The sequence below is a fragment of the Nannospalax galili genome, unplaced genomic scaffold (genome assembly GCF_000622305.1).
Source record: "Nannospalax galili isolate Female #2095 unplaced genomic scaffold, S.galili_v1.0 scaffold102, whole genome shotgun sequence".
NCBI lineage: Eukaryota > Metazoa > Chordata > Mammalia > Rodentia > Spalacidae > Nannospalax > Nannospalax galili.
Window position 1 is genome coordinate 123719 of NW_008351958.1, and position 13104 is coordinate 136822.

Genomic DNA, 13104 nt, shown 5'->3' on the forward strand with positions numbered 1-13104 from the left:
TCCATTCTCATCTGAATACCTACTACCAGTTCCTGTTCAGGGCCCACAGATGCATCAGAATGCTCTTCTCTAGGGCTGGAGAGATTGCTCAGCAGTTAAGAGCACTGGCTGCTCTTACAGAAGACCTGGTCCTCAGTTCCCAGCACCTGCATGGCAATTAACAACCATCCCTAACTCCGACTCCCTCTTCTGGTCTCTGTGGCCATTGCATGTATGTGGTACACTTACATACATACATACAGGCAAAATACTCATACACATAAAATAAGTGAATATTAATTTAAAAGAAAATTCTGCTCTAAAGAAAACTGTAAGAAAATCAAGAAACCAAACTTCTAATCTAGATGTTGACAACTCAGACTCGCACCCTTTCATTCTTGTATTTGGGATGGTACAGGAGACAGACTTACTGAGAGATGTTGGACTGAGTGCTGTCAGCCTGCAAAGCTCAGAGTAAGTAAACAGGAAGCAATTGTCCTTAAAGCCAAATGGTAGGGCACGGCAACAGAAAAAATTCTAATTGTAATAAGCACAAAGAGGAGACACTACTCTCAAAAACACCAGAGTGCTATAAAAAGGAAGCACTCAAAACTCAACAAGGAAAAATTATCTTTGAATTAGAAAAAGCTCTATGAAGAACAGAAAACAAGACTTTGGATAAAGCTCTCAGAGCAAATTCATGAACTTATGAAATAAGAGAGTAAACTAAACATATGGAAAACAAGTCCATAAGTTCCAACAGTGATTAGCCAGAGTCTTAGTGAACACGGGGAAAATGAAGCAGTAAAAATGAATAGAGTATAAGAAATTTCTTCGAGTTTGGGAAAAAAGATATACATGTTTAATTAAGAGGGTTCATAAGTAGGGCGTGGTGACACATGCCTTTAATGCAAGCACTTGGGAGACAGAAGCAGATGGATCTTTGTGAGACTGAGGACAGCCTGGTCTACAGAGCAAGTTCCAGGCAAGCTGAGCTATAGGGAGACCCTGTCTCAAAACAACAACAATAAAAGGGTTCATAAAGTGGCTAGTGAAATGAATGAATCCTTTGGAGACATCCATCCATCCATGTATCCACTCAAACATCTGTCTGTTGACTCAACAAAGCATCATGCATTGCTTCAGCAGACAGGGATCCAAGTATTATGTAGATAGCTGTAGGAGCTTGTCTCAAGGAGCTCATTTTCGATCTAGAAGTCAAGAGCAAAGCAACTAACTAAACAAGACAGTTGCAGATATACTAACTGCTCTGGGGAACTGAGGAGGAGGAACATGACCCAAGTATCAGTGATGAGGTGGCATGGCTAAAAATCGAACAAAGGATCTGTTTGCTCTGTATCTCAGTTTTGCCAGCTCTAAAGTCAGGATAATAGCATCACCTACCTAGGAGTGTCATGAGGACTCATGTAAGGCGTGTAGAAGAATGCTTGGCACACAGAGGGGTCAGTGTAAGAGCTAATTATGCTTCATAGTCTTATTACTAGACCAGAAGTCCCCAAGCTCTAATGGTCAAGTAAGAACAAATGCTATCTGTTAGGTATAAAATAGGGAAAAGTCAAAACACATGTTCACACTGCTAATGTAGAAGTTGTGTAAGGACACACAAAAATGAATAAAAGTAGTTATCTAGTTTACTTTGGCTTGGACACATGAGAAGAAGAAGCAGACAGATGACTCAGGTGAAAACAGAACTTTTCATAATGTACTGGGTTTTCATAAATTTGATCGGGTGTTTTTGGTCTGGGGGTTATATGAGGGTACAAGTTCATGTGGGTACACATGTGCATGCATATACAGGCTAGAGGTTAACTTCAAGTACTCTTCCTCAGGAATCACCCATCTGTTTTTTGAGACAGAGTCTCTCACTGGCCTGGGAATCACCAATTAGGCTAGACTTGTTGGTGAGCAAACCATAGAAATATGCTTATCTCCACCTCCCTAGCACCGGGATTACCAACATGTACCACCATGCCCAGCATATTTACATGGGTTCTGGGGATCAAACTCAGTTCTTCATGCTTGAACAGCAAGCACATTACCAACTGAGCTATCTTCCCAGCCATTCAGAACAACACATTAAAAACTAACAGCTTTCATGAATCCAGCAGCATCTCCTCATCTTCTGTCATCAAAATGCCATGGAAGTCACTCTGTGAGGATTGAAAAGGACAGACACCAAGGCAACACCACGGCCTCTGTTGTCCAGGAACATGGGCTCAACAGAGTGCACAGGGCTGCTGGGACAGAGGGGAGGAGTCTGGCCCAGGTATGGGAACCCCAAGGGCTTTACACTTCAATCCTGCCGGCATAGGATGGCTCTTCCTGGATACTTACCCTGTTGTGTAAGGGATGTTTATACCTCCTAGGTTAATACTTTCACATCCAACAATAAAAAGGGTTGAAAAGCACAGCAGAGACACACCACTGCAGATCATTGCTAGTTTTGCAGATTCTCTGGCACCAAGCTTCAATTTTTTTATGATGTAGCCTCCCAGGACAATACCAACACCAGCACTGGGCACAATGATAACACCTGGAAAGAGGAGAAGGGGAGGGTTAACTTGTGTAATCCCTCACCGCAGCATTCTGGGTCGCACAGCAGATTCTGTTCTGGCCATAAAAAGTCTGGGAATACCTCCCTACCTCTTAGGTGGAAATCTTTTATCTACTCAGTTATCTAAAGGAACTGACATGTTAATCATCCTGCTTCTTCTCCCCCTCCAGCCTCAAAACAGAAGTTGAAGCTTTTACTGGGTTACAATATTGCTTGCCCTTATAAACTTAGAGCTATGAGCCTGGCGTGGTGGTGCACGCCTTTAATCCCAGCACTTGGGAGGCAGAGGCAGGTGGATGGATCTCGGTGAGTTCAAGGTCAGCCTGGTCTACATAGGAAGTTCCAGGCCAATAAATAAATAAATAAATAAATAAACAAACAAATGGAACTACTTAGGGCTACATCTTTATGAAAATGATAGTCACTTAATTTCCAAATGTTTAAGGTACTAGATGAACTTTTTCTCTTTACTCCATTTTTATCTATACATAGACATTACCTGTACTGTAAATAGATACATAAAATATATGTAAGGTGAAAGCATGCTTGGCAGTCCAGAACACCTTAAACTGAAGGGAAAGAGGAGACAATGAGGCAAGCATTCATCATCCAGAATGTCTCAGGCTTGGAAGAATGTCAATAGTTCCAGGGATTAAGAATGATGGGCTTTTACAGAACCCAAGGTTAGCCCCTGACATCATACTTGCCACTGCCTGTTGTGTTTGCTTTTCTGTCTTTTAGATTCCTACACACACACACACACACACACACACACACACACACACACACACAGAGGAACACACACAGGCACAGGCACACACACACACACACACAAACACACTGATGTTGACTATGTGTCAGGTATTATAACCACTCTTTCAATAGCAACTCATTTCACTCCCACTGGCTTTCAGTGGTCTGAATGAATGAGTTATAAACAGCAGAATCTCAGTCTTCTGTCTCAGTCTCATTAGAAGCAACCGCCCCCCCCCCCACACACACTCCCACCCATGACTCTTTCTTGTCTTTTTGAAACAAGGTCTCCCTGTAGCTCCAGCTGGCCTGGAACTCCCTGTGTAGGCCAGGCTAGCTGCAACCTCACAGAGATTTACCTGCCTCTGCCTCCTGAGTGCTGCAACTAAAGGTGGGCACCACCAAGCCCAGCACATTTTTTTCTGTTTTGATGGCTCAACTTCATGGAGGCATCCCACTGTCAGTGGTGTCTTAGGTTAGAAGAAATATAACATTGTCTCCATATCACGTTTATGGTGAGGTAGAGCAGGTAAATCAAGTCAGATTTATTTAACTTCTCTGAAGCCCGTGGTTTTTAAAAAAATATTTAATATTTTTTTAATGTGTATGCGTGTATGGCCTGCATGTAAGTAAGTACACCCATGTTGTGCAATGCCCGCGGAGGACAGAAGAGGCTGTCGAATCCCCTGGAACTGGAGTTACGGACAGTTGTTAGCTGCCATGTGGGTCCTGGGATTCAAACCCAGGTCTTCTGCGAGAACAGTCAGTGTTCTTGACCACTGAGCCATCTCTCCAGCCCCAAGCCTGTGTTTTTAACTTCATAATACAAAATAAAAATCTTTCTCTTGTCCAGGATAAATTATTTTTTGAGGCATCTACTTTCTCTTGCAAACATTTTCTTTTAGAGACTAAGTATCTATTACTATCAGAGAACAACTAGAGAGATTGTTTTAAAAATCCAGCCTTGCCGGGAGTGGTGGCACACGCCTTAATCCTAGCACTTGGTGGGGGGGCAGGGTCAGAGGCAGGCAGAGCTCTGTGAGTTCAAAGCCAGCCTCGTCTACATAGTGAGTTCTGGGGCTACAGTGAGACCCTGTCTCAAAAAGACAAAAAAAAAAAAAAATCCAGCCTCTATGCTAGCAAATACTAAATGGTCTGAGATTAGACAGCACAGTAAGTGCACATTCTCCCAAACTCTGTGTAAATCTACAAAGAATAGAAGCATAAGACACTGATACCTCTTTTATTTTCAAACATCTCATTCTTACTGTTGTGACATTTTTCAGGAACCCTTCAAAGGCAAAGAGCTGGGTATGACATTCGGATTAATTTATGGAACCTTTCCCTTAGAATTCTGTGGCTGTTTTAAGACACAGAACAAAATATTTCTTTCTATCTATCATATCCATGATCTGATTTCAAACCACATTAGACTTTGGAGTAGAAGAGGCTGTGTGTGTGTGTGTGTGTGTGTGTGTGTGTGTGTGTGTGTGTGACTGAACTGCCTCAACTGTCTCACACTTTCTCCTTCAACCGAAGCAGAGTGTTAGTACCTCACAGGCCTCAGCTTCCTGATGTGTGACAGCTACCACATAGCTCAGATGGGACAACTTGCAGCTAACTGACACAGAAAGCTCCTGAATTCTAGCATGACCTTGCTGGAATTATTAATAAAGACTCAAAACTCCCAGCCTCACTGCCTCCAGAAGGAAGATATTTATATAAAGCCCATACTTTACTCCTCATAGGCCCAATGAATCTCATTCACCCATAGCACTGAACTCTGCCAACACAAGCACTGTGTGACAGGAGAGAAATATGAGAGTCCCACTCTCAGGGATGCAAAGTCCTGGGGGCGCTGGAAGACAGGTAATAACAAGGAACATTCAGCAGGGAAAACAACCACGCTTTTCATTTCAAGTTTCTGACGGACTCAGCTGAAATAATACATGAGCACCAATGCCCTGCTGTCTCGTAAACAGGACTCCAAAAGTGAATCAAATTAATATTTCATCTTTTATGGCTTACAAACCTAAAAAGATTTTCTGCCTCCATGCAATAACACTACAGAGGGCAAAAGCAACTTGCGATGGTGAAATGCCTAAAGGGTGCTCCCTTCCATTCCCCCCAGGCTCTGAGAAACAGGAGCCAGAAAAGTTTGAAGCAAACGATCTCAGGGTTGGGGCAGGAAAGGCCTTTTGCAGAGGAAATTTCACAGGACAGTAACAGAATCTCATTAAGTTTTAAGTTATCAAAAATAAGCTGTAAGCGAAGACCTCCACATCAGGTTACCACACTTAGTACCCGTTCATGAAGGAAAAAGCTGCAGAGGCGGGCCTGTGCCTAAGCAGAGCCCTGTTTGGAGGCCCTTTGGGCAAGATCCATTTTCTGTCAGCGCTTTTCAGCTTCTCTGTTCATTGTTGTCCAAATTCCGCATCTCTTGGAGTTTTCCCATCAAGAAGACCAATCATCACTCAGCCCACTAATAGCTCAGCTATAAAACCTGACGAAGTCATCCTTCCCCTGGGAGAAGTAAGCTGATTTTTAAAACTCTATTCATTTAAGGAAAAAAAGTCTAGACAAACTTCTACACACCTAAGCTCTGCCCATCAAAGTGGCCTTTTCCCCTACAAAAACCAGGTGGAAATTGTGCTTTTTAAAACTGTATTACTTGAATTTGAGAGATGGCTCAGTGGTTAAGAGCACTGGTTGTTCTTGCGGGAAACCCTGGTTTGAATCCTAGCACCTAACAACTGTCCATAACTCTAGTTCCAAATCCAATGCCCTCTTCAGTCCTCCATGGGCATTGCATGACATGGGTGCACTTACATACATTTAGTCAATACGTGTATTCACATAAAATGGAAATAATAAATAAAATAAAAGCTGTATTACTTTACTGATTTTGCCAGGTACCAGGAATAACCACTTCATGCTACAGTCAAATCACTAACTGGATTGCATTTCACTTCATTTTCTTTTGTTTCTTTGAAGTGACAGCTTTGTTGAGCTGTAATCCACGTGCTATAGAGTTTGCCTACTTAACACACAGTTCAACATTTTGGATGGTGCTGGAACTTGAACATAAGGCCTCACACATGCTAGGCAACCACTTTACTGTTGCGCTCCATGGATATATCCCCAGTCCAAGAGAGAGACAGAGATGGAGACAGAGATGGGGTAGGGGGACTCACAGACATGTAGAGACATGCATCACCCCCAAAGAAACCAGATATTCATTAACTATCACGTCTATTTCCTCCCAACTTGCCCCTGCACCCTCTGATAATCACTAGCCTCCATTTTGTTGCCATAGGTTTGCCTATTTCATTTGAATGGAGTCATACAATACATGTGCCTGACTTTTCCCACTTTGCATACTTTTAAGGTTTATCCATGTTAGAGTGCGGCTTAGTTCTTCCCTATGGCCAAATAACACCTCATTGTATTCGCACATCACTACTGATTCATGTATCAGGCAACGCACTTTTTTTGGTTGTTTCTAGTTTGGGACTATTATAAATACTATCGTTATAAACAGTCAAGTGAAACTCTTACTGAATTTTTTGATTTATTTATTTTTTATTTTATGTGTATGTTTTGCTTGCATGTATGCAACTGTACTATGTGTATGCAATGCCCACAGAGGACAGGAAAGGGTGTTGGATCCCCTGGAACTGGAGTTACAGACAGTTGTTAGCTGCCATGTGGGTGCTGGGAGCCAAACTTGGGTCCTCTGGAAGAGCAGTCAGTGCTCTTAGCTGCTGAGCCATCTCTCCAGCCCTATAGAAGTTCTTTTTAATTAGCCCAGCGTTTTCATTTCTCACGGAAGAGTAGGTAAAGATGGAACTTCCAGACCATATGTTTAAGGAAGCATCAAAATGTTTTCCAAAGTGGCCATGTCATTGAGGTTCCCACCAACAGTGCACAAGGCTTCCATCCCTCCACATCTTTACCGACAACTGCTGTTGTAACCGACAATATTTGATTAGAACTGTCTGAGTGAAAGTGAAGTAATATCGAAACCCTCTGTGGTTTTAGTTTGCATCTCTCTGATAACTAATTAGGTCAGCTTTGGGGGGATTTGTGTGTGCTTGTTATTGTCCATTTGCATATTTTCTTTGGAGAAATGTCTATCTATTCAGATCTTTTGTCCATTTCTTAAAATTGTCTTGTTTCTCCTTTTTATAATTGAGCTAAATGTCTTTACATGTTCTAGATACAGCTTCCTTAGCAGATAGATGATTTGCAAGTATTTTCTCTTATCCTGTGGATTTTTGGTTTTATTTTCTTGATGGTCCTTTGATGCACAGATGTTTTTAATACTGATGAAATCCAATTTACTTGTTTTTCTCCCTTTGGTTGAATTGATTAGTCTAAGATTACAATGGCTTATGCCCATGTTTTATTTCTAATAATATTATAGTCTTAACCCTTACATGAAGGACTTGGCTCCATTTTGCATTCATTTTTATATGGTATGAAAGATTCTATTTAATTCTTTTACACATAGCGATACACTTGTCCCAGCATCATTTATAGAAGACTATTCATTCTCCCTCCCCACCCCACCCCTAAACCCTCATTGAGTAGAATCAATGACCTTGTCAAAATCTGTTGATCAGGGCTAGGGAGATGCTCAGCAGATACAGTGCTTACCATACAAGCATGAGGACCAGAGTTTGCATCCCCCAAACCCACATAAACATTGGGTGGGCATGGCACTGTTCTACATGCTTTCTGATGCTGTGATACAACACTGACCAAAACCAACTTGAGGGAAGAACGGGTTTACTTCACCTACAGATTAAAGTCCATCATCAAGGGAAGCCAGGACAGGAACTCACAGAAGGAAACTGGGGGCAGAAACTGGAGCGGAGAGCATGGAGGGACGCTGCTTTCTGCCTTGCTCAGCTACCTCTCTTAAATAGCCAAGCCCACCTGCCCAGAGATGGCACTTCCCACAGTGGGCTGGGCCCTCCTACATCAATCAGTAATCAAGAAAATGTCCACAGACATGGCCACAGGCCAATCTGATGGAAGCAATTTCTCCATTGAGGGTCCCTCTTCCCAGGTGCCACTAGTTTGTGCCAAGTTAACAAAAACAAACCAGCACAGCAGCCCACCTATAAACCCAGTAGTTGAAGTGGGAGGCAGAGACAGGGACCTAAGGGCAAGCTGACTAAGCTCCAGGTTCAATGAGATACCTTGCTTGAATAAGTAAAGAGTAATCCAGGAAGATACCAAATCAATCGCTGGCCAACACATGCATGCATACACACATGCATGCACACCCACATACATACAAAAACACATACATTCATGGACACATAAAGAGATACACAAAAATATCTGTTGATCATAAACATGCAAGCTTATTTCGGAGTTCTCAATTTTGTTCCCTTGACATCTATGTCTGCTTTAAGCCAGTACCATACTATTTTGATTACCATTATTTTTCAGTTGAAAATCATCTTTTACTTCAAAATTCATGAGATACCAGTTCTTCAACTTTGTTCTTCGTCAAAATTATTTTGACTATACTGGTTCACTTATGTTTCTATCTTGCCAATATCTACAAAAAAGTCTGACGGTAGAATTTTGATGGTGTTTGTGTTGAGCCTGTAGATCAAGTTGAGGAATATTGGCATTCTAATATTACTAAGTCTTCTGATCCTTGGATATAAGATATCTTTCCATTAAGTTATACTTTCATTGTTAGCACTCATTTATTCTTCTAATTGACAAAATGTATATATTTATCATATATAACACGTCATGAAATATGTATTTGCTTTTCAAAGGCTAAATCAAGTCATTAACATGTATTATTCAACACATATTGTGTGGTGAGAACACAAAATCTACTCAGGCAATTTTCAGAATTCAATATATTGTTATGAAGTATAGTCTTCATTTTATGTGATAGTCCTGTTTAGTGATCCCTCCTCTTAAGTGAAATCTTGTTTCCACTGACAAGCATTTTCTTTCATTTTAAGTGATATTTTACAGTTTTCAGAATATGTTTTTCACTAGTTTATTAAATATTATTCCTAAGAATCTCATTCTCTTGATGCCAGTGTTCATAGTCATGTTTCCTTACCTTTGCTTTTGGGCTGTTGCTAGTGTACAGAAATACAATTGATTGATCTCTCTTGCTACCCTGTTCAACACACTATTAGTGGTTTTTATATCAGACGCTTTGGGATTTTCTCCATAAGAGCCCATGTAATCTGTAAGAGGAGACAGTTTTACTTCTTCTTCCCACCTGGATGTCTTTTACTTCCTTTTTTATGTAACTGCTGACTAGAATCTCCAGTGAATAGTAAAGAGAAGCAAGGACAGATTTCCCTTTTTCCTGATCTTAGGAAGAAAGTATCTGGTCAACCATCTACTATTAAGTATGTCAGCTGTGGGTTTCCATTGATGCCCTGTATCATGTTCTGTTTTTAATCTTTATTTAAGTAGAGGTTAACCAAAAATTTAATTTTTGTGTTATTTTCAAGCATATTGTTAAATATGACTTCCAGGAAACTTACAAAATACAAATTTCAACATAGTCATTTACTAAATTAATTCATTTAATATTGAAATATTTAATAGGAGCCCTTTATTGAAAAACCAACTATGTAGCAGAAACTATTCTAAACTCTAGAGATATATAGTGAATAAAACTAAGGGGAATTCCTGCTCACATTGAGTTTACAGTCTAATGTGGGAAAAGAGGCAAACCAATGACTATGCAAATTGTCTCAAACGATAGAAGGTGAAAAGAATTACAGAGAAAATCATGTTAAACACAGTCAGAGAAATCAGAGCACGAAGAGACATTGCATTTTTAAATCGGTCCTACTGGGTGAAGTCTTACTGACAAGGGATCATTTGAGGAAAAACGAAGGAGGGCAGGGAGGGCAGTATTCGTGGGGGTTAGATCAGACCCCACTTACATACTGTTCTTATCTTTGCATTCGTAGGAGCCAGGGGAACTAAAACTCAGAAAAAAAATTAACTGAAAGAACCCTCAAAACTTGTTCCGCTCTCATGACTCTGGATGTGACAGTACAAACCAGCAAATGTTAAGAACTCTGGGCAAGGCAGTAACACCTGGGAAGGAAATCCTAACCAGTTGCCTCACTTTTAACTTGAAGATGTAATGTTGTTTTGAATTATGCGTAATTCCACTAGATAATAAAATCTATGAAATAAGTGTTCTGGTAATAAAGCTGATTTGTAGACAAAAACTTACTCTAGTAATCTAATGGTCTGAGCACCCATAAATGATACCAGTCCTATGTCTATAAGAATATAGGTTTTGGAAATTAATGAGTCAATCTTACAGAGAGCAACCATTGGGCAGAAAGCACTAGAAAAAGAACCAGAAGACACAGTTGCCAGGTGTCCATACAAACTGACCCATTTAACTCTCTCAGCTGAACACCTAGTAATCTCCTTCCATTGTTCTTCAGACCTTGTCTACCCTTGGTTTTGAACATTAAAATCATGTATTTTCAGGTATACCATCTCCTCGGAATATAATAATAAGCTCAGATAAGTAAAAAATAAGTAAATGCAATAAAGACTTAAACTTAAGCCCCCAATATATGAGAGCCAACGAAAGAAGAAAGTACAGTTCAGTGATCGTTTATGTGACTATCCCTAACTAAATACCATAGGTTCTTCTCACAGTTCAACAATCTCAGATATTATTCGGGGTGGGGGTGTTCAGGAGAATCAAAGAGAGCTCTGAATCTTCACAGTGTCATTTTGACTAAAACGAAGGATGCAGGGCATGTTTTATTTTTATCCTCAAAGACAGAGATGAGTTACTGACTTAGATCCTTGGACTGGACCTGAAAGATGGAAAAGTGGCCAGAATAGAGGGAGATTTCAGGTACAACGTGAGTTCCCCATTAGGGGAAACAAGCAAGACCTTCGTCTTCCAGTTGTCAAAGTTCCTCCCATATTATAGGAATTTGTTTAGAACTTTTATTCACTTAATTTGCTGATTATTGGTTTTCATTGCTTCATATAATCATATTTGTTTGTTATTGAATTTGGAAGAGGGCTCTGGCAGAGATCACTGCTTGTCCTCTGATGATTACTCTTTTCTAGAGTAGGGGGTCAGTAAGTTGTTTTCGTTTTTTTTTTTTAAAGGGCTAGATAGTAAACATGTTCCACCCTGCTATTTACCTCTGCAGCTATAGAGCTAAAGTAGTCATGGGCACGTATAAGCAGAAGGACAAAGCTGTGTTCTAACGAAGTCAGGCTGACAAAGACAGGCAGTAGGTTAAATTTCAAACAAGGCTCTTATTCTAGAGCAATAGCTTGGCTTATGGCTGCCTGCAGTGAGTACTACATCTCCCAGCCTCCTTTGCAACTGAATGTGGCCATGAGTTCGGACCAGTGTGATGTAAGCAAAAATAGTACATCCATGCCCTTCTTCCATTCTGCTACTTAAAATGCACTTTGTCTATGAGAATCACGGTGCACAACGGAGTTCTGCTGGAAGCAATTTAGGCCTTTCTGTGACAGAGAAACAAATGCCCACTTATTTTAAGCTTCTCCTGTTTGGTTTCTCTAATAGTCAAAAGCCAAAGACAAACAAAAAAACCAACCCTATAATCCTAACATAGGACCATCTCTTCAACTTCCACAGTTTATAGGTCAGAAGAAAAAATATAAGGCTCTGAAAGCATCAGTGACTTAATAACTTGCTAATGCCACAGGAAGGTCTAGATTCTTGAGTGCTCTCAGTCTAGTTTTAAAAAAGAAGAGGGTCTAGCTGTGCAGTTCAGGCTGGCCTAGAGCTTGGGATCCTCCTGCCTCAACCTCTCAAGTGTCACCATACCTAGTTTTCCAATATTGTGATTCTAAATCCAGTATTTCCTACATTGATATGAAGCTAGAACTTCTAAAACCAAGTTGAAATTATGAAAGTTTGTTCATTTCTTTGGCCAACAGTTTCTAAGCATTTAAGGCATTATTTTCTCTAGGACTGTATATTGTTTTATTAATGAAAGAAAAATATTTTTATTTATAGAACTTGATTTACAGCCAATTCTTCTACATTCCATTTATTTCAAAAAGAAAAAGATGTTGATTAATTTCCCATTCAAAGCTAAAAATTCTTTTCAAAGGCTCTTATAAATTATTGTCTTCATTGATGAAGTAGCCATCAAAAATAAATGCTGAGATAAAAGATTAAATATGATGCCAGGCATGATGGCACATGCCTTTAGTCCCAGCACTCGGGAGGCAGAGGCAGGCGATCTCTGTGAGTTCAAGGCCAGCCTGGTCTACATAGTGAGTTCCAGGACAGCTGGGGCTACAGGGAGACCCTGTCTCACACACAAAAAAAAGGCTAAATATGTTTATAGCTGGGCACGGCAGCGTATGCCTCATCTCTCAGAACTGGGAGCCTAGGCAGGAGGATTAGCAGTTCAAGGTCATCCTCAGCTTTATAGCAAGTTCAAAGCCAGCCTGGGTTTCAGTCAGGGAGCTGAGCTCAGCTTTAGCCAAAATTAATAGCAATAATCTAAATTCACATGAGGGAAACTTTTATAGCACTTTCAGTGCACATTCATATCAATTACTTAATCCATCAATACAGCAGTATTTTAAACAGACATCCTCTTCTTTAAAGAAGGGAATAGGCTTTGGGAAAATGAAATGTGTATGTAATGATTGTGATAACTCTGTACGGTACATTAAGTCTTAAAGTACTTGGACTTAATTTCAGGTAATCTTATACCACAAAATGGATTAACAATTATCCTCATTTTACAGATACAAAAATA

At 40.3% G+C, this 13104-nt stretch overlaps 1 protein-coding gene across 3 annotated transcripts in view; it reads right to left on the reverse strand.

Moving 5' to 3' along the window:
- The window catches only part of Slco5a1 (solute carrier organic anion transporter family member 5A1), a 144950-nt gene that overhangs the window by 16198 nt on the left and 115648 nt on the right, over positions 1–13104 (reverse strand). For all 3 annotated transcript variants that reach the window (XM_017802149.2, XM_008848915.3, XM_029553984.1), the window contains one exon: positions 2335–2533. In XM_017802149.2, the coding sequence (XP_017657638.1) occupies positions 2335–2533 (199 nt within the window). The remainder of the gene's footprint in view (positions 1–2334; positions 2534–13104) is intronic.